This window comes from Arachis stenosperma, chromosome 9 (assembly GCF_014773155.1).
Source record: "Arachis stenosperma cultivar V10309 chromosome 9, arast.V10309.gnm1.PFL2, whole genome shotgun sequence".
Lineage (NCBI taxonomy): Eukaryota > Viridiplantae > Streptophyta > Magnoliopsida > Fabales > Fabaceae > Arachis > Arachis stenosperma.
The window spans coordinates 111,797,544-111,820,123 of record NC_080385.1 but is presented as its reverse complement, the minus strand read 5'-3'; the positions used below and the strand labels follow the sequence as shown (position 1 = coordinate 111,820,123).

Genomic DNA, 22,580 nt, shown 5'->3' with positions numbered 1-22,580 from the left:
AACTCTAAGTTTGGTGTTGGGAGGCCTCAACCATGCTTTGAATATCTGTGAAGCTCCATGAGAGCTCACTGTCAAGCTATTGACATTAAAGAAGCGCTTGTTGGGAGGCAACCCAATTTTTATTTATCTATGTTAAATTTCCATTTTCCATTATTATTTTATGTTTTCTTTAGGTTTATGATCATGTGGAGTCACAAAAACAACTGCAAAAATCAATGCAAACTCAAAAACAGCATTAAAAAATAGCACACTCTGGAGGAGGAGCTTACTGGCGTTTAAACGCCAGTAAGGGTAGCAGAATGGGCGTTAAACGCCCCGTCTGGCACCATTCTGGGCATTTAACGCCAAAAAAGGCACCAGACTGGCGTTTAACACCAAAAAGGGCAACAAGTTTGCGTTCAACGCCAGAAAGAGAAGAAAGGTTGGCGTTAAACGCCAGAAATGGGCAGCAACCTGGCGTTTAACGCCAGGATTGGCATTTAGAGGGCGTTTACACGCCAAAATGGTACAGGGATGAGAAATCCTTGACACGTCAGGATCTGTGGACCCCACAGGATCCCCACCTACCTCAACTCACTCTCTCTCTTCTTCACACCTTCTCATAACACCCTTCCCCAAATATCCCTCACCAATCACCTCCATCTCTCTTTCCCATCACCTCAACATTCAAATTCACATCCTTTCCCTCCCAAACACAGCCCCTAATACACGAACCCTACCCCTCTCTCCACTTCTATATAAACCCCTCATCCCTCCTTCATTTTCACACATCATAAACACTTATTTCCCTACTTGGCTAAACCACTCACACCTCTCTATCTTCTCCCTTTCTTCTTCTTCTCCGTCCTTCTTTCTTCTTTTGCTCGAGGACGAGCAAACCTTTTAAGTTTGGTATGGAAAAAGCATTGCTTTTTATTTTTCCATAACCATTTATGGCACCTAAAGCCGGAGAAACCTCTAGGAAGAGGAAAGGGAAGGCAAAAGCTTCCACCTCCGAGTCATGGGAGATGGAAAGATTCATCTCTAAGGTCCATCAAGACCATTTCTATAAAGTTATGGCCAAGAAGAAGGTGATCCCTGAGGTCCCTTTCATGCTAAAAAAAATGAGTATCCGGAGATCTGACATGAGATTCGAAGAAAAGGTTGGGAAGTTCTCACCAACCCCATTCAACAAGTCAGAATATTAATGGTTCAAGAGTTCTATGTTAATGCATGGATCACCAAGAACCATGATCAAAGTGTGAACCCGAACCCAAAGAATTGGCTTACCACGGTTTGGGGGAAATACTTAGATTTCAGTCCGAAAAATGTAAGGCTAGCATTCAACTTGCCAATGATGCAAGGAGATGCACGCCCCTACACTAGAAGGGTAAACTTTGATCAAAGATTGGACCAAGTCCTCATGAACATATGTGTAGAAGGAGCTCAGTGGAAAAGAGACTCCAAAGGCAAGCTGGTTCAATTGAGAAGGCATGCCCTTAAACCCGTGGCTAGAGGATGGTTGGAGTTCATCCAACACTCCATCATTCCTACTAGCAACCGATCCGAAGTAACTGTAGATCGGGCTATCATAATCCATAGTATCATGATTGGAGAGAAAGTGGAAGTTCATGAGATCATACCTCTAGAACTATACAAAGTGGCTGACAAGCCCTCCACTTTGGCAAGGTTAGTCTTTCCACATCTCATTTGTCATCTATGATGTTTAGCTGGAATTGTCATAGAGGAAGACATCCTCATTAAAGAGGACAAGCCCATCACTAAAAAGAGGATGGAGCAAATAAGAGAGCCCACTCATGGACCTCAACAAGAGCATGAGGAAGTCCCTCATCAAGAAATCCCTGAGCTGCCTCAAGGTATGCATTTTCCTCCACACAACTATTAGGAGCAACTTAACACCTCTTTGGGAGATTTGAGTTCCAATATGGAGCAACTAAGGATGGAACACCAAGAGCACTCCATTATTTTCCATGAAATTAGAGAGGATCAAATAGCCATGAGGGAAGAGCAACAAAGGCAAGGAAGAGACATAGAGGAGCTCAGGCGTTCCATTGGATCTTCAAGAGGAAGAACTAGCCGCCATCACTAAGGTGGACCCGTTCTTTGATTTCCTTGTTCTTATTTTTCTGTTTCTTAATTTTTTATGCTTTATGTGTTATCTATGTTTGTGTCTTCATTACATGATCATTAGTGTCTAGTGTCTATGTCTTAAAGCTATGAATAGTTCCATAAATCCTTCACCTCTCTTAAATGAAAAATGTGCCTAATTACAAAAGAACAAGAAGTACTTGAATTTCAAATTTTATCTTGAAATTAGTTTAATTATTTTGATGTGGTGGCAATACTTTATTTTTTCTGAATGAATGCTTGAACAGTGCATATTTTTGATAGTAAAGTTTATGAATGTTAAAATTGTTGGCTCTTGAAAGAATGATGAACAAAGAGAAATGTTATTGATAATCTGAAAAATCATGAAATTGATTCTTGAAGCAAGAAAAAGCAGTGAAATAGAAAAAAAAGTAGTGAAAAAAAAGAGAAAGAAAAAAATTGGCGAAAAAGAAAAAGAAAGAAAAAGAAAAAGCAAGCAGAAAAAGCCAATAGCCCTTAAAATCAAAAGGCATGGGTAAATAGGGATCCAAGACTTTGGGCATTAATGGATAGGAGGGCCCAAAGGAATATAATTCTGGCCTAAGCGGCTAAATCAAGTGAAGGTCCAAGTGAAAAGCTTGAGATTGAGTGGTTAAAGTCGTGATCCAAAGCAGAAAGGGTGTGCTTAAGAACTCTGGACACCTCTAACTGGGGACTTTAGCAAAGCTGAGTCACAATCTGAAAAGGTTCACCCAGTTATGTGTCTGTGGCATTTATGTATCCGGTGGTAATACTGGAAAACAAAGTGCTTAGGGTCACAGCCAAGACTCATAAAGTAGATGTGTTCAAGAATCAACATACTGAACTAGGAGAATCAATAAAACTCTCAAAATTCTGAGTTTCTGTAGATGCTAATCATTCTGGATTTCAAAGGATAAACTGAGATGCCAAAACTATTCAGAAGCAAAAAGCTACTAGCCCCGCTCATCTAATTGGGACTAAGTTTCATTGATATTGTGAGATTCATTGTATATTCTCTTCTTTTTATTCTATTTTGTTTTTAGTTGCTTGGAGACAAGCAACAATTTAAGTTTGGTGTTATGATAAGCGGATAATTTATACGCTTTTTGGCATTGTTTTTAGGTAATTTTTATTATGATTTAGTTAGTTTTTAGTATATTTTTATTAGTTTTTATGCAAAATTCACATTTTTGGACTTTAATGTGAGTTCGTGTGTTTTTCTGTGATTTCAGGTATTTTCTGGCTGAAATTGAGGGACCTGAGCAAAAATCAGATTTAGAGGCTGAAAAAGGACTGCAGATGCTGTTGGATTCTGACCTCCCTCCACTCGAAATGGATTTTCTGGAGCTACAAAAGTCCAATTGGTGCGCTTTCAATTGCTTTGGAAATTAGACATCTTGGGCTCTCTAGAAATATGTAATAGTCCATACTTTGTTCGAGATTTGATGGCCCAAACTGGCGTTCCAAGTCAACATAAAAATTCTGGCGTAAAACGCCAAAACTAGCACCAGAATTGGAGTTAAACGCCCAAACTGACACCAAAGCTGGCGTTTAACTCCAAGAGAAGCCTATGCACGTGAAAGCTTCAATGCTCAGCACAAGCATACACCAAATGGGCCCCGGAAGTGGATCTCTGCATCATTTACTTATTTCTGTAAACCCTAGGTTACTAGTTCACTATAAATAGGACCTTTTACTATTGTTTTTTCATCTTTTGATCATCCTTGATCTTGGGAACTGGTCTTTGAACCCTTTTTCGATTTTAGCATGTTATTTGAGAGGCATGGCCATTAGGCCATGTCTAGACCTTGTTCTTATGTATTTTCAATAGTGGAGTTTCTACACACCATAGATTAAGGTGTGGAGCTATGCTGTTCCTCATGAATTAATGCAAAGTACTATTGTTCTTCTATTTAGTTCACATTTATTCTTGTTCTAAGATATTCACTTGTACTTCAACCTGATGGATGTGATGATTCGTGACACTCATCATCATCCTCCCTTATGAATACGTACCTGACAACCACTTATGTTCTATCTGCGAGAGCTTGGGTGTGATTTCTTAGCCTCCTGGTTCACGACGCATGGTTGCCTCTCCTGACAACAGAGCTTCCATTCAATGTAATCAGAGTCTTATGGTATAAGCTAGAATCAAATGGGCAGCATTCTTGAGATCCGAAAAGTCTAAACCTTGTCTGTGATATTCCGAGTAGGATCTGGGATGGGATGACTATGATAAGCTTCAAACTCACGACTGTGGGGCGTAGTGACAGTGCGCAAAAGGATCAATGGATCTTATTCCGACACGGTCGAGAACCGACAGCTGATTAGCCATGCGGGAAACCGTAAAGGACCATTTTCACTGAGAGGATGGATGGTAGCCATTGACAACGGTGATCCACCTACATACAGCTTGCCATGGAAAGGAGTATGAATAATTGGATGAAGGCAATAGGAAAGCAGAGGCTCAGAGGGAACAAAGCATCTTCATACGCTTATCTGAAATTCCCACAAAGGAATTGCATAAGTTTTTCTATCCTATTCTATGTTCTATTTCATTCTTTTAATTTTCAAAACCCCATAACAATTTGAATTCGCCTGACTGAGATTTACAAGATGACCATAGCTTGCTTCAAGCCGACAATCTCTGTGGGATCAACCCTTACTCACGTAAGGTATTATTTAGACGACTGGTGCACGAAATTGTGATCACTACAACTTCGCACAACTAACCAGCAAGTGCACTGGGTCGTCCAAGTAATACCTTACGTGAGTAAGGGTCGATCCCACGGAGATTGGTGGTATGAAGCAAGCTATGGTCACCTTGTAAATCTCAGTCAGGCAGACTCAATTGGGTATAGATGATGAATAAAGCATAAAGATAAAGATAGAGATACTTATGTATATCATTGGTGTAAGAGGTTCAGACAAGCGTATGAAGATGCCTTCCCTTCCGTCTCTCTGCTTTCCTACTGTCTTCATCCAATCCTTCTTACTCCTTTCCATGGCAAGCTCGTGTAGGGCTTCACTGTTGTCAGCAGCTACCTCCCTTCCTCGCAGTGAAAGCTAATGCACGCACTCTGTCACAGTACTGCCAATCACCGGTTTGGTTCCCTCCCCTACCGGAATAGAATCACTCTTTTGCGTCTGTCACTAACGCCCAGTAGGTTACAGGTTTGAAGCACGTCACAGTCATTCAATCATTGAATCCTACTCAGAATACCACAGACAAGGTTAGACCTTCCGGATTCTCTTGAATGCTGCCATCAAGTCCTGCCTTTACCACGAAGACTCTGATCTCACGGAATGGTTGGCTCGTTTGTCAGGCGAGCACTCGGTTGTCAGGCGATCAACCATGCATCGTGTTATCAGGAATCCAAGAGATATTCACTAAGCCTCAGATGCTTGTAGAACAAGAATGGTTGTCAGTCACCTTGTTCATGGGTGAGAATGGTGATGGGCGTCAATCATCACCTTCATCATGTTGAAGAACGAGTGATATCTTGGACAAAGAACAAGCGGAATTGAATGGAAGAACAATAGTAATTGCATTAATACTCGAGGTACAGCAGAGCTCCACACCTTAATCTATGGTGTGTAGAAACTCCACCGTTGAAAATACATAAGAACAAGGTCTAGGCATGGCCGTGAGGCCAGCCCCCAAATGATCTAAGAACTAGATGTCCGAAGATGAAAATACAATAGTAAAAGGTTCTATATATAGAAAACTAGTAGCCTAAGGTGTACAAAGGTGAGTAAATGACATAAAAATCCACTTCCGGGCCCACTTGGTGTGTGCTTGGGCTGAGCAATGAAGCATTTTTCGTGTAGAGACTCTTCTTGGCGTTTAACTCCCATTTTGGTGCCAGTTTGGGCGTTTAACTCCCATTTAGGTGCCAGTTCCGGCGTTTAACGCTGGGATTTCTGTAGGTGACTTTGAACGCCGGTTTGGGCCATCAAATCTTGGGCAAAGTATGGACTATCATATATTGCTGGAAAGCCCAGGATGTCTACTTTCCAACGCCGTTGAGAGCGCGCCAATTGGGCTTCTGTAGCTCCAGAAAATCCACTTCGAGTGCAGGGAGGTCAGAATCCAACAGCATCTGCAGTCCTTTTCAGTCTCTGAATCAGATTTTTGCTCAGGTCCCTCAATTTCAGCCAGAAAATACCTGAAATTACAGAAAAACACACAAACTCATAGTAAAGTCCAGAAAAGTGAATTTTAACTAAAAACTAATAAAAATATACTAAGAACTCAACTAAAACTACCAAAAACATACTAAAAACAATGCCAAAAAGCGTATAAATTATCCGCTCATCACAACACCAAACTTAAATTGTTGCTTGTCCCCAAGCAACTGAAAATCAAATAAGATAAAAAGAAGAGAATATACTATAGACTCCAAATTATCAATGAAACTTAGCTCCAAATTAGATGAGCGGGACTAGTAGCTTTTTGCCTCCGAACAGTTTTGGCATCTCACTCTATCCTCTGAAATTCAGAATGATTGGCTTCTTTAGGAACTCAGAGTCCAGATAGTGTTATTGATTCTCCTAGTTAAGTATGATGATTCTTGAACACAGCTACTTATTGAGTCTTGGCCGTGGCCCAAAGCACTCTGTCTTCCAGTATTACCACCGGATACATACATGCCACAGACACATAATTGGGTGAACCTTTTCAGATTGTGACTCAGCTTTGCTAGAGTCCCCAATTAGAGGTGTCCAGGGTTCTTAAGCACACTCTTTTTGCCTTGGATCACAACTTTATTTCTTTCTTTTTCTTTTTCTCCCCTCTTTTTTTTTCGTTTTCTTTTTCTCTTTTTTTTTTGTATTCACTGCTTTTTCTTGCTTCAAGAATCATTTTTATGATTTTTCAGATCCTCAGTAACATGTCTCCTTTTTCATCATTCTTTCAAGAGCCAACAATTTTAACATTCATGAACAACAAATTCAAAAGACATATGCACTGTTCAAGCATACATTCAGAAAACAAAAAGTATTGTCACCACATCAAACTAATTAAGCTAGTTTTAAAGATGAATTTGAAATCCTGTACTTCTTGTTCTTTTGTGATAAAAACAGTTTTCATTTAAGAAAGGTGATGGATTCATATTCATAGCTTTAAGGCATAGACACTAAGACACTAATGATCATAAGACACAAACATGGATAAACATAAGCATGAAAATTTCGAAAAACAGAAAATAAAGAACAAGGAGATTAAAGAACGGGTCCACCTTAGTTATGGCGGCTTGTTCTTCCTCTTGAAAATCCTATGGAGTGCTTGAGCTCCACAATGTCTCTTCCTTGTCTTTGTTGCTCCTCTCTCATGATTCTTTGATCTTCTCTAATTTCATGGAGGAGGATGGAATGTTCTTGGTGCTCCACCCTTAGTTGTCCCATGTTGGAACTCAATTCTCCTTGGGAGGTGTTTAGTTGCTCCCAATAGTCTTGTGGAGGAAAGTGCATCCCTTGAGGTATCTCAGGGATCTCTTGATGAGAGGGGTCTCTTGTTTGCTCCATCCTTTTCTTGGTGATGGGCTTGAGGTCATGCCTTCTCAGTTAAACCGGCTTTGGATGCCATAAATGGTTATGGAAAAACAAAAAGCAATGCTTTTACCACACCAAACTTAAAAGGTTTGCTCATCCTCGAGCAAAAGAAGAAAGAAGAGAGTAGAAGAAGAAGAAAAGAGGAAGAAGGGGATGGCTCTGTGTTCGGCCATGTATGGGGAGAAGTGGTGGTTTATGAAGGATGGATGTGAGTGGTGAAGAGAAAGAGATGTTGAGGTGATTGGTGAATGGGTGAAGAAGAAGAGAGAGTGGTGGGGTTGGTGGGGATCCTGTGGGGTCCACAGATCCTGTGGTGTCAAGGAAAAGTCATCCCTGCACCAAATGGCATCAAAAATCACGTTTTGACCCATTTCTGGCGTTAAACGCCGGGCTGATGCCCATTCCTGGCGTTTAACGCCAGGTTCTAGCCCTTTTCTGGCGTTTAACGCCAGTCTGGTGCCCCTTTCTGGCGTTAAACGCCCAGAATGGTGCCAGACTGGGCGTTAAACGCCCAACTGCTAGCCTCACTGGCGTTTAAACGCCAGTGAGTTCTTCCTCCAGGGTGTGCTGTTTTTCTTCCTGTTTTTCATTCTGTTTTTGCTTTTTCAATGGATTTTGTGACTTCTCATGATCATCATCCTACAAAAAAACATAAAATAACAAAAGAAAATATATAAAATATAATCATTGGGTTGCCTCCCAACAAGCGCTTCTTTAATGTCAGTAGCTTGACAGAGGGCTCTCATGGAGCCTCACAGATACTCAGAGCAATGTTGGAACCTCCCAACACCAAACTTAGAGTTTGGTTGTGGCCTCCCAACACCAAACTTAGAGTTTGATTGTGGGGGCTCTTCTTGACTCTGATTAGAGAGAAGCTCTTCATGCTTCCTCTCCATGGTGACAGAGGGGTATCCTTGAGCCTTAAACACATAGGATTTTTCATTCACTTGAATGATCAGTTCACCTCTATCAACATCAATCACAGCCCTTGCTGTGGCTAGGAAGGGTCTGCCAAGGATGATGGATTCATCCATGCACTTCCCAGTCTCTAGGACTATGAAATCAGTAGGGATGTAATGGTCTTCAACTTTTACCAAAACATTCTCTACAAGTCCATGAGCTTGTTTTCTTGAGTTGTCTGCCATCTCTAATGAGATTCTTGCAGCTTGTACCTCAAAGATCCTCAGCTTCTCCATTACTGAGAGAGGCATGAGGTTTATACTTGACCCTAAGTCACACAAAGCCTTCTTGAAGGTCATGGTGCCTATGGTACAAGGTATGGAAAATTTCCCAGGATCTTGTTTCTTTTGAGGTAATTTCTGCCTAGACAAGTCATCCAGTTCTTTGGTGAGCAAAGGGGGTTCATCCTCCCAAGTCTCATTTCTAAATAACTTGTCATTTAGCTTCATGATTGCTCCAAGGTATTTAGCAACTTGCTCTTCAGTGACATACTCATCCTCTTCAGAGGAAGAATACTCATCAGAGCTCATGAAAGGCAGAAGTAAGTCCAATGGAATCTCTATGGTCTCATTTTGAGCCTCAGATTCCCATGGTTCCTCATTAGGGAACTCATTGGAGGCTAGTGCATGCCCATTGAGGTCTTCCTCAGTGGCGTTCACTTCCTCTCCTTCCTCTCCAAATTCGGCCATGGTTATGGCTTTGCACTCTCCTTTTGGATTTTCTTCTGTATTGCTTGGGAGAGTGCTTGGAGGGAGTTCAGTAATTTTCTTGCTCAACTGTCCCACTTGTGCCTCCAAATTCCTGATGGAGGACCTTGTTTCATTCATGAAACTTTGAGTGGTCTTGATTAGATCAGAGACCATGGTTCCTAAGTCAGAGGGGTTCTGCTTAGAGTTCTCTGTCTGTTGCTGAGAAGATGATGGAAAAGGTTTGCTATTGCTAAACCTGTTTCTCCCACCATTGTTGTTGTTGAAACCTTGTTGAGGTCTCTCTTGATTCTTCCATGAGAAATTTGGGTGATTTCTCCATGAAGAATTGTAGGTGTTTCCATAGGGTTCTCCTAGGTAATTCACCTCTTCCATTGAAGGGTTCTCAGGACCATAAGCTTCTTCCTCAGATGAAGCATCCTTAGTACTGCCAGGTGCATTTTGCATTCCAGACAGATTTTGAGAAATCAAATTGACTTGTTGAGTCAGTATTTTATTCTGAGCCAGAATGGCATTCAGAGTATCAATCTCAAGAACTCCTTTCTTCTGACCAGTCCCATTGTTCACAGGATTCCTTTCAGAAGTGTACATGAATTGGTTATTTGCAACCATTTCAATTAGTTCTTGAGCCTCTGTAGGCGTCTTCTTCAGATGAAGAGATCCTCCAGCAGAGCTATCCAAAGACATCTTGGATAGTTCAGAGAGACCATCATAGAAAATACCTATGATGCTCCATTCAGAAAGCATGTCTGAGGGGCACTTTCTGATTAATTGTTTGTATCTTTCCCAAGCTTCATAGAGGGATTCTCCATCCTTCTGTCTGAAGGTTTGGACTTCCACTCTAAGCTTACTCCATCTTTGTGGTGGAAAGAACTTGGCCAAGAAGGCATTGACTAGCTTTTCCCAAGAGTCCAGGCTTTCTTTAGGTTGAGAGTCCAACCATATTCTAGCTCTGTCTCTTACAGCAAAAGGGAATAGCATCAGTCTATAGACCTCAGGGTCAACCCCATTAGTCTTGACTGTGTCACAGATTTGCAAGAACTCAGCTAAAAACTGATGAGGATCTTCCATTGGAAGTCCATGGAACTTGCAATTCTGTTGCATTAGAGAAACTAATTGAGGTTTAAGCTCAAAGTTGTTTGCTCCAATGGCAGGGATAGAGATGCTTCTCCCATAGAAATCAGGAGTAGGTGCAGTAAAGTCACCCAGCACCTTCCTTGCATTGTTTGCATTATTGTTGTTTTCGGCTGCCATGTCTTCTTCTTCTTTGAAGAATTCGGTCAGGTCCTCTAAAGAGAGTTGTGCTTTGGCTTCTCTTAGCTTTCTCTTTAAGGTCCTTTCGGGTTCAGGGTCAGCTTCAACAAGAATGCCTTTGTCTCTGCTCCTGCTCATATGAAAGAGAAGAGAACAAGAAAATATGGAATCCTCTATGTCACAGTATAGAGATTCCTTGAGGTGTCAGAGGAAGAAAAAAAATGGAAGATAGAGGTAGAAAATTCGAACTTATCAAAGAAGATGGAGTTCGAATTTTGCATTAAAGAATAATGTTAGTCCATAAATAGAAGGATGTGAGAAGAAGGGAAGTAATTTTCGAAAATAAAGTAAAAGATTTTAAAAACATTTTGAAAAACACTAATTGATTCTCAAAAACTAAGAATAGAAAAAGAATCAAGTGATTTTTTTTGAAAAAGATTTGAAATTAGAAATCAAAAAGATATGATTGAAAAGATATGATTTGAAAACAATTTTAAAAGATATGATTTGAAAACAATTTTAAAAGATATGATTTGAAAACAATTTGAAAAGATATGATTTTAAAAATTAATGACTTGCCTAACAAGAAAATATATGATTCAATCATAAAACCTTCCTCAACAGAAAAGGCAAAAAATGTTCAATCAAATCATTAATTGTTAGTAAGTATCCTTGAAAAAGGAAAGAAATTGATTTTGAAAACATTTGATTGAAAAGATATGATTTGAAAAAGATTTGATTTTGAAAAACTTTGAAAACTTGAAAAAAATTGATTTTGAAAACAAAATCTTCCCCCTTTGCCATCCTGGCGTTAAACGCCCAGAATGGTATCCATTCTGGCGTTTAACGCCCAAACCTATACCCTTTTGGGCGTTAAACGCCCAGCCAGGCACCCTGGCTGGCGTTTAAACGCCAGTCTGTCTTCTTCACTGGGCATTTTTGAATGCCCAGCTTTTTCTGTGTGATTCCTCTGCAGTATGTTCTGAATCTTCAATTCTTTGTATTATTGACTTGAAAAGACACAAATTAAAAATATTTTTGGATTTTTAATAAAAAGGAATAATCAAAATGCAACTAAAATCAAATAACAATGCATGCAAGACACCAAACTTAGCAGTTTGTATACCATTGACACTAACAAAATGAGAATGCATATAACAAAACACTCAAGTCAATAGAATTCAAAGATCAAAACAAGGAAATCATCAAGAACAACTTGAAGATCAATGAGGACACATGCATAAATGCAATAAGAACAGAAACATGCAATTGACACTAAACTTAAGATGAGACTCTAGACTCGAACAAGAAATATTTTTGGATTTTATGATTTTGTAATTTTTTTTGTGCTTTTTCGAAAATTAAGTGAAAAGGAAAATAAAGGTATCAAAATTCTTAATGAGAATTCCAGGAATCATGCAATGTTAGTCTAAAGCTTTAGTCTAAAGGAATTAGACATAGCTAGCTAAGCTTCAGCAGGACATTGCATTCAAGAGCTAAATTGATGAAGATCAATCAGCTTTGGTGATGATAAGAACATCACCTTGAAACACTAGAATTCATTCTTAAGAACTCTGAAGAAAAATACCTAATCTAAGCAACAAGATGAACCGTCAGTTGTCCATACACAAGAACAATCCCCGGCAACGGCGCCAAAAACTTGGTGCACGAAATTGTGATCACTACAACTTCGCACAACTAACCAGCAAGTGCACTGGGTCGTCCAAGTAATACCTTACGTGAGTAAGGGTCGATCCCACGGAGATTGGTGGTATGAAGCAAGCTATGGTCACCTTGTAAATCTCAGTCAGGCAGACTCAATTGGGTATAGATGATGAATAAAGCATAAAGATAAAGATAGAGATACTTATGTATATCATTGGTGTAAGAGCTTCAGACAAGCGTATGAAGATGCCTTCCCTTCCGTCTCTCTGCTTTCCTACTGTCTTCATCCAATCCTTCTTACTCCTTTCCATGGCAAGCTCGTGTAGGGCTTCACTGTTGTCAGCAGCTACCTCCCTTCCTCGCAGTGAAAGCTAATGCACGCACTCTGTCACAGTACTGCCAATCACCGGTTTGGTTCCCTCCCCTACCGGAATAGAATCACTCTTTTGCGTCTGTCACTAACGCCCAGTAGGTTACAGGTTTGAAGCACGTCACAGTCATTCAATCATTGAATCCTACTCAGAATACCACAGACAAGGTTAGACCTTCCGGATTCTCTTGAATGCTGCCATCAAGTCCTGCCTTTACCACGAAGACTCTGATCTCACGGAATGGTTGGCTCGTTTGTCAGGCGAGCACTCGGTTGTTAGGCGATCAACCATGCATCGTGTTATCAGGAATCCAAGAGATATTCACTAAGCCTCAGATGCTTGTAGAACAAGAATGGTTGTCAGTCACCTTGTTCATGGGTGAGAATGGTGATGGGCGTCAATCATCACCTTCATCATGTTGAAGAACAAGTGATATCTTGGACAAAGAACAAGCGAAATTGAATGGAAGAACAATAGTAATTGCATTAATACTCGAGGTACAGCAGAGCTCCACACCTTAATCTATGGTGTGTAGAAACTCCACCGTTGAAAATACATAAGAACAAGGTCTAGGCATGGCCGTGAGGCCAGCCCCCAAATGATCTAAGAACTAGATGTCCGAAGATGAAAATACAATAGTAAAAGGTTCTATATATAGAAAACTAGTAGCCTAAGGTGTACAAAGGTGAGTAAATGACATAAAAATCCACTTCCGGGCCCACTTGGTGTGTGCTTGGGCTGAGCAATGAAGCATTTTTCGTGTAGAGACTCTTCTTGGCGTTTAACTCCCATTTTGGTGCCAGTTTGGGCGTTTAACTCCCATTTAGGTGCCAGTTCCGGCGTTTAACGCTGGGATTTCTGTAGGTGACTTTGAACGCCGGTTTGGGCCATCAAATCTTGGGCAAAGTATGGACTATCATATATTGCTGGAAAGCCCATGATGTCTACTTTCCAACGCCGTTGAGAGCGCGCCAATTGGGCTTCTGTAGCTCCAGAAAATCCACTTCGAGTGCAGGGAGGTCAGAATCCAACAGCATCTGCAGTCCTTTTCAGTCTCTGAATCAGATTTTTGCTCAGGTCCCTCAATTTCAGCCAGAAAATACCTGAAATCACAGAAAAACACACAAACTCATAGTAAAGTCCAGAAAAGTGAATTTTAACTAAAAACTAATAAAAATATACTAAGAACTCAACTAAAACTACCAAAAACATACTAAAAACAATGCCAAAAAGCGTATAAATTATCCGCTCATCAACGACCCAGTGCACTTGCTAGTCAGCTGCACGGAGTTGTGTATCACGATTTTATGTACCAGCTTTCCTCCACCAATAAAGAAAGAGTTAGCTACTTGTAGCTCAAGAATTACAAAATGGGTATGAGAATGTGAATGAAGTAAAAAGTGAAGTAAATGGATTGAGGTCTCCTTTCTGAGGCTCTCTCAACCTCTATTTATAACCTATCCTAAATTACAAATTCAAATAAAATTCAAAAAAATTCAAATTCATTTCCTAATAAACTATCACTAGTGATCTTCCTTCCTCTCTTTGAATCTGAGCCTTGTAAATTATGGTGTTGATGGTTGTGGGCTTGATGATCATTTAAATATGGTTAATGATTTGTCAATTTCAATCATCAATTATGTCATGCAATATGCTTTCATCAAGGGCATTTGAGGTGTGCCTCAAGGGTGAAGTTGGAGATGCCAATTCATGCATTGAATTTGTATAAAACTCGAAGGCATTGTTGAGGGAAACACTTCATCTTTAGTGCCAATTTGTGGTGTTTGAGGTGCCATATTTGAGCGCATGTTTGAGTCCTTGGGAGGTGCATTTTGTAGTGTTGGAAACGTCAAGAAGTATAGCGTTTGAGATGCCAAGATCGTGCAAAAATGGAGGCTTTAGAAGATGCACTTACATGGCGTTGGAGACGTTATTCTTTCCCCTTCAAAGTGGTGTTGGAAACTGATGCCAGGGCATTTTGGCCAGTTTCACTAGCCTTTTCTTTACTTTTTTTATTGTTTCATGCATATTCTTAGGTAATAAGCAAGTTTTTGATGAATATACACTTACATCTTGATTCAAGCAAACATTGTGAACTTTACATGATTTCATGAGAATAATGCATGAATTGAATGCCAATTTATATAGTGCAAGATCTTATGACCTAGAACAAAGCTTTGATGCACCTTGTTTATTTGATTTCAGGACAAAGGAAGCATAGAAAAACCACGTTAGCAACCACGTTAGTTGATGGGATATTTTTGGTTGAAAACTGAATTTCTTCCAAAAACACACCAATCTAACCGGCAAGTACACCGGGTCGCATCAAGTAATAAAAACTCACGGGTGTGAGGTCGATCCCACAGGGATTGAAGGATTGAGAAATTTTAGTTTAGTGGTTGAATTAGTCAAGCGAATCAAGATTTGGTTGATTGAATTGCAGAATTTAAATTGCATTGAAAGTAAAGAGAACAAGAATTAAAGTGCTGAGACTTAAAGAACAAGAAATTAAATGGCAGAAACTTAGATTGCAAGAAATGTAAATTGCAAGAATCTTAAATTGCAAGAATGGTAAATGACTTAAAATGTAAAGGGGAATTGGGACTTGGAATTGCAAGAATTAAACAAGGAGAATTTAAATTGCATTAAACAGAAGAGTAAATGAGCAATGGGTGAAACAGATTCGAAACAGGAAATTTAATGAACAATTAAAGTAAGAAGCAGAAAATTGAAATGGGAAATTGGATCTCAGGACCCAGAGACTAGAAAACTGAGTCTAGATCTCAATGCCTTCCTAGATCCAACAAGAACAATAGCAAGGAATTGTAAATTGCAACAGAATTAGATGAAGAAGCAAGTAATTGGAATTGAAAATTAAATTGCAGTGAAAGTCAAAAGTGAGATCTAAGGTGAGATTGAAACAGAATTCCTTCAATTCTCCAACCCAAGATCCAAGACAAATGTAAGTGAAATTGAAAGCAATTAAAACTCAGAAATTCAAGATCATTCAAGCTCCCAAAACCATAAAAAAAACTCTCTGAAAACTCAAAAAGGAAGCTCTCCGAATAAATTGAATCTAAGCCTATTTATACACTTTCTTCAATTGATCTTCAAGCCTTGAGTTGGGCCTTTGCTCTTGGTGGAATTGGGTTGAAAGAGGCCTTGGTTGATTGCTCTTGAAGTTTGGAGAGAGACCCAAATGAATCAATTGAACCGGATGTGAGTTTTGCAAAGTTGGGTTTTTAAAGTTAGCCTCAAAGTTAGGGGCTAACTTCATGGCTAACTTTTTTTAGCAGCAAACCCCATTCTCTGCACTTCACGTTTGGGCCAACGTTAGGGGGCTAACTTTGACCCTAACGTTGGCCTTGCTTTGAGTTGGAGTGGCGCCAACGTTAGCCTCCAAGTTAGGGGCTAACGTTGGCGCTAACGTTGCACACCCTGGAGAACAAAATTTCATGCCAACGTTAGCCTCCAAGTTAGGGGCTAACGTTGGCGCTAACGTGGCTAACCCCTGGGAGCAATTTCTCATGCCAACGTTAGCCTCCAAGTTAGGGGCTAACGTTGGCGCTAACGTGGCTAACCCCTGGGAGCAATTTTAGTTCCCAACGTTAGCCTCCAAGTTAGGGGCTAACGTTGGGGCTAACTTCAATTCCAACTTCATTTGTTCCTGGTTCAATCTCCCTTGATTCATTGTCTCATCTTAGCTTCTAGCCATTCCTTCTCACTTCAATCCTTTTCCAAGCTTTCTTCACCTATCATAAATCAACCAAACACATCAAAGCTATGCTTGAAATCATGAGATGATCATTCTATCCTAATATGCACCAATTATGGCATCAAACCTCATGAATTTGCATTAAATCATATATGGTTGGTTTAATCAAAGGAAGCATGAAAATCTACCTAACTTAGCTTGCTTAAGCCTCAAGAAAGTGCATAATCTAAGTGAAATTAAAAGAAAAAGACTAGTGAAACTAGGCTAAGATGACTTGTCATCACAACACCAAACTTAAAGCTTGCTTGTCCCCAAGCAAGAAATGACTTATTAAGAAGAAAGAATGAAGTGGAAGAGAATGTTCATGCTAGCAGAAAGTTATTTGGAAGTTCATGGGATTTTGTGTGGGTATGCAATACTCACTCCTTATTGATTCTTAGGCTTAGAAAGTCTCCTTCAAGTTTCAAGCACCCTACTGCTATGCCCTCTTATTATTTCTTCATCCTTGGCTATTTACTTTGTTCAAAGCTTTATTTGAGTGTCATGTGTAACAAGTTCATTTTCTTTTCTGCATACTTGACACATTATTCACCATGGACACTTGGCTCACCTTTCCTCTTAAACATTGATGCCCAGCACCTTTTGTTTTGTTTACTAAATGCCTTGTAGTTAGGTTGCTCTTGATAGTGGATTTTCAGCTGATGATCCCGGATTAGTTAATCCAAGTCACCGAGTGTTGAAGCACTCCAAAGAGCTTAATAGTCCAAGCAGATCCTAATACACAGACACCACAGGCATATATTTGTGGAGGTTCAAGCTATTGGTGTCTAGCTTTGTTTCCTTTTTTTGTTTTCTTTGGTTCTGCCATCTTTTGGCTATTCCTTTTCTTTCTTTCTTTTTGTTTTTCTTTTGAACCAAGGATTTTCTTTATTGAGATTCATAGACAGCAAGTCACTCTTTGCTTCGAAAAAGACATCCTAGCCCTTTATTCACTAAAGTGAGTTTTTATACAATCACACACATACCACCACTTACTATTATTCTACTTCTTTCTAACAATGACTATCTCATGCCACATTCAAACATTTCTTTTATTGAATTAAAGATGCAGGGGACAAACATGCTCTTAGTTGAGTGAAGGTAAACACACAAGCATACTCTTAGACTAGCTTATTTATTGTAGAGACCAATTCCTCTTGTATTAAAAGAACACATTAGCAAGACATACTAGAACTCCCAAATTAGAACATTTCTCAATAGCAAGAAACAAGTGTAGATACAACCTGTTAGTTTGCAGCTTGTTTGTTCTTCCTCCTGTTATGCCCCTTTTTAGTTATAATGCACAATGCCTTCAAATGGTGGCTAATTTCCTGCATACTCATCAAAAGTTGCTTGCTTCTCAAGCCTTTAGGTAGCAGGTTAGTATGCAAAGATTGGTTATGGCCTCTTGAACTTACTTTGGTGTGTGAACACCAAACTTAGTCCCTTGCCACTATTTCCCTTGCATCAGATTAACCATATGTGGAATCCTTTTTGTCTTTGCTTAAAGTAGTAAAACTAAAGACTAGAAAACAAACAATGGCTGAATAGTTTATCTGATTGCTCGGAGCTAGCAAATCTTTATGCAGGGAGTTAGAATGTGCTTTTAAATGAGATTTTGGTGGGACACCAAACTTAAAATCTTTCATTCTCACTTAGATTGTTTTGGTGTGCAACACCAAACTTAGCTCCTTGCACTACATATAAAACTACTCAATCTTTTTATTGAAATAGTTAGGAAAGAAAACTACCTCAGGTTGGGTTGCCTCCCAACAAGCGCTCTTTTATTGTCATTAGCTTGACATCTTCTGTTTTTGCTTCAAGGGAGATTTAGGCTCTGAACCTTTGCTTCTTTGTTCCATTGCCCTCCTAGGTATAGCTTTGCTCTATGTCCATTTGCTGTAAACCGATTCTTTGTTACTTCATCTAGCAATTCAATACTCCCATAAGGAAAGACCTTAGTCACCAAGTATGGACCTGTCCATTTAGACTTAAGCTTGCCAGGGAATATCTTGAGCCGTGAGTTATACAAGAGAACTTGTTGTCCAGGTTTGAACTCTTTCTTCAAAATTTTCCTGTCATGCCATCTTTTGGCTTTTTCCTTGTATATCTTGGCATTTTCATAGGCTTCTAGCCTAAACTCATCTAGCTCATTCAGCTGCAACAATCTTTTCTCTCCTGCTGCTTCAGAATCCAGATTTAGAAGTTTGGTGGCCCAAAAGGCTTTGTGCTCGAGCTCTACAGGGAGGTGACATGATTTGCCATATAGCAATTGAAATGGGGACTTCCCAATGGGGGTTTTGAAGGCCGTTCGGTATGCCCAAAGTGCATCCTCCAATTTCCTAGCCCAATCCTTTCTTGTGCTACCAACTGTCTTTTCTAGGATCTTCTTCAATTCCCTGTTTGCCAATTCTGCCTGTCCATTAGTTTGAGGATGATATGGTGTGGCTACCTTATGAATAACTCCATATTTGTGAAGGAGTTTCTACATTTGTCTATTGCAAAAATGACCACCACCATCACTGATGAGACCCTTGGGTACTCCAAATCTAGTAAAGATGTGCTTCTTTAGGAATTGAAGAACAATTTGTGCATCACAGGTAGTTGTGGCTATGGCTTCCACCCATTTTGAAACATATTCCACTGCTACCAAGATATATCTGAATGAGTAAGAAGGGGGAAAGGGTCCCATGAAATCAATGCCCCATAGATCAAACAATTCTACTTCCAAAATGAAGTTCTGTGGCATCTCATTCCTTTTTGTTAATCCTCCTGCTTTTTGGCACTCATTACATTGGTGGACAAACTCCCTGGCATCTTTGAAGATGGTTGGCCAATAGAACCCACTTTGTAGTATTTTTGCTGCTGTTCTCTCTGGACCAAAGTGTCCGCCGTATGCAGAGCCATGACAATGCCATAATATATCTTGCATCTCACTCTCAGGGACACATCTTCTGATTATTCCATCAGAGCATTTTTTGAACAAATAAGGTTCATCCCACAAGAACTTCCTTGCTTCATTGGTCAGCTTCTTCACTTGTTGCTTACTGAATTCTTGAGGTATCTTCCTTCCCACTTTGTAGTTAGCTATGTCAGCAAACCATGGTGTTTGTTGGATCAGCATAAGGTGTTCATCTGGGAAGCTTTCATTCATAGGTAGTGAAGCCGTTTGGATTGTTTCTGGTGGCAGCCTTGACAAATGATCAGCAACTAGATTTTCGGTGCCTTTCCTGTCCCTCACTTCAATGTCAAATTCTTGTAAGAGTAGAATCCACCTGATGAGTCTTGGTTTGGCATCCTGCTTTGACATCAAATACTTGAGAGCAGCATGATCAGTATAGACCACAATTTTAGACCCTATCAAGTATGATCTAAACTTATCAAATGCATAGACTACTGCCAACAATTCCTTCTCTGTTGTAGTGTAATTTTTTTGAGCTTCATTTAATACTTTACTTGCATAGTATATGACATGATGCAAGTTTCCCTTCTTCTGTCCAAGTACAGCACCAATGGCAATCTCACTTGCATCACACATGAGTTCAAATGGCAAATTCCAATCCGGAGGTGTGATAATTGGTGCTGTTGTGAGTTTCTGTTTTAAAGTTTCAAAAGCATGCTGGCACTCTTTATCAAAAACAAAAGATTGATCAATCATCAAAAGGTTGCTTAAAGGTTTGGCTATTTTAGAAAAATCTTTGATAAACCTTCTATAAAATCCTGCATGCCCCAAGAAACTTCTAACAGATTTCACATTAGTTGGTGGAGGGAGTTTTTCTATTATCTCAACCTTTGCCTTATCAACCTCTATCCCTTTTCTTGAAACTTTATGCCCAAGAACAATCCCCTCAGGTACCATGAAATGGCACTTCTCCCAGTTCAAAACCAAATTAGTTTCTTGGCATCGTTTCAAGACAAGAGTTAGATGGTTTAAGAAAGCATTAAAACTATCACCAAAAACAGAGAAATCATCCATAAAAACTTCCAAGAATTTTTCAACCATATCTGAGAAAATGGAAAGCATACACCTTTGAAAAGTGGCTGGGGCATTGCACAATCCGAATGGCATTCTTCTATAAGCAAAAACTCCAACTGGGCATGTGAATGAAGTCTTTTCTTGGTCCTTTGGGTCCACCACTATCTGATTATACCCAGAATATCCATCCAAGAAGCAATAATAAGCATGGCCAGCCAACCTTTCAAGCATTTAATCAATGAAAGGAAGTGGGAAGTGATCTTTGCGTGTGGCATCATTCAACCTTCTATAGTCAATACACATCCTCCACCCTGTCACAGTTCTAGTTGGAATGAGTTCATTTTTCTCATTAATAATGACTGTCATCCCTCCTTTCTTTGGTACCACTTGGACTGGGCTTATCCACGAGCTATCGGAAATAGGGTATATGATTCCTGCATTCCATAATTTCATCACTTCCTTCTGGACAACCTCCTTCATTGCAGGGTTAAGTCTTCTTTGAGGTTGAATCACTGCTTTGGAATTGTCCTCCAAAAGAATCTTATGCATGCAGACTGTGGGGCTGATGCCTTTCAGGTCATTAATAGTCCATCCTAAGGCATCCTTGTGAGTTCTGAGAACATCAAGAAGCTCTCCTTCTTCTTTCTTTGTCAAGGACGAGTTGATGATCACTGGAAAGCTTTCTGAAGTGCCAAGAAATGCATATTTGAGATGAGAGGGTAATGGCTTCAGTTCTTGCTTTTGCACCTCTTCTTTCTTGCTTGGTTTCACCTATTTGCTTGTGAAGGTCTCGGCTACTTGTTCTTCTATTGCACTTTGATCTCCTTCTTGCTCTTGAGAACTTTCTTCCAGCATTTCTTCCACCAAACTCTCTATCATATCCACTTTTACATAATCCTCTTGCTCAGGGCTATTTTGCATTGACTTGAAAACATTTATGATCATTTGTTCATTATGGACCCTGAAGACCATTTCTCCTTTTTCTACATCGATGATGGCTCTTGCTGTGTGTAAGAACGGCCTCCCCAAAATGATTGAGTCACTTCCTTCCTCTTCAGTATCCAAGATCACAAAATCTGCTGGGAAGATGAATTCCCCAATCTTCACCAATAGATTTTCCACAATTCCATTGGGTGTCTTAATGGATCTGTCAGCCATAACTAATGACATCCTGGTGGGTTTGAGCTCTTCTATATCAAGTTTTCTCATCATTGAGAGAGGCATTAAATTGATGCTGGCACCAAGGTCACAGAGAGCTTTGTTGAGAATTGTTTTTCCAATGGTGCATGACACTACAAAGCCACCCGGATCCTTGAGTTTTGGGGGAATGCCCCGCTGAATCACAGCACTGCATTCCTCTGTCAGTAATATGGTTTCCTTTTCAAGCCAACTTCTCTTCTTATTGATAAGGTCCTTCAAGAACTTGGCATATAAAGGCATTTGCTCAAGTGCTTCAGCTAGAGGAATATTGATTTCCAGCTTCTTGAAGGTCTCAAGGAATTTGTGGAAATGTTGGTCCTTAACCTCCTTGTTGAATCTCTGAGGATATGGTAGTGGAGGTGTGAGGTGCTTTTCGATCTGCTGCTTTCCTTGAGTCTTTTCCTTTAAGCTATGTAGCTGGTTCTCCTGTTCTTTGAGTTTCTCATTGTTTTTGGTTGGCACCACAGCTTGCTCCTCAGCTTGATCTGCTTTTGTTTGCTTCTCTTCCTCTGTTGGTTCCTTGATGATCTCCTTTTGTTTCTTTGGAGTGTCATTGTTGCTCATCAATATTTTCCCACTTCTCAATTGTATTGCCTTGCACTCCTCCTTGGGATTTGGGATTGTGTCACTAGGTAGTGAGCTTGAAGGTCTCTCAACAATCATTTGCTTGGAGATTTGCCCGATCTGTCTCTCTAAGTTCTTTATGGAGGCCTCATGGTTTTTGTTTGTCATTTCTTGAAGTTTCATCATTTTTTCTATCATGGTTTCCAAGTTGGTGATTCTTTGGGGTTCAGGTGGTGCTTGTGGTCGGTTATGAGATGTGGTTGGTGGATGATAGGAATTTTGATTAGTAGATTGGTACTGGTTGAGATTGGGGTAATTGTTTTGGGGTTTTCTATAGGTATTTTGGTTGGTTTGTTGCTGGTTGAAATTTTGATTGTGTCTTGGGTTGTTTTGGTTTGAGTTTCTCTGCCATGGTTGTTGGTTTTGGTTGTGAGTGTCTCCCCATCTGAGGTTGGGGTGATTCTTCC

At 39.9% G+C, this 22,580-nt stretch overlaps 1 protein-coding gene and 1 non-coding gene across 2 annotated transcripts; one reads left to right on the top strand and one right to left on the bottom strand.

The window, feature by feature from the left end:
- The first annotated feature begins 10,070 nt into the window (after positions 1 to 10,070).
- Positions 10,071 to 10,178, top strand: LOC130952892 (small nucleolar RNA R71). Its single transcript, XR_009075067.1, has one exon. It is a non-coding gene; the product is annotated as a small nucleolar RNA R71 (small nucleolar RNA).
- A 10,942-nt stretch (positions 10,179 to 21,120) lies between these two features.
- On the bottom strand, positions 21,121 to 22,113 carry LOC130949819 (uncharacterized). The gene is made up of 2 exons (XM_057878442.1): positions 21,874 to 22,113; positions 21,121 to 21,771 (listed from the first exon to the last, which is right to left on the bottom strand). The coding sequence occupies exons 1-2, from the start codon at positions 22,111 to 22,113 to the stop codon at positions 21,121 to 21,123; spliced, it is 891 nt and encodes a 296-aa protein (XP_057734425.1).
- Positions 22,114 to 22,580: the final 467 nt, after the last annotated feature.

Excerpts from the sequence above, each read along its gene's own strand:
- LOC130949819 (XM_057878442.1), bottom strand. The coding sequence starts at position 22,113 with ATGAGCAACAATGACACTCCAAAGAAACAAAAGGAGATCATCAAGGAA. Across the intron at positions 21,772-21,873 it reads CTCAGAGATTCAACAAGGAG|TTCTTGAAGGACCTTATCAA; the intron begins GTTAAGGACCAA and ends TTATATGCCAAG.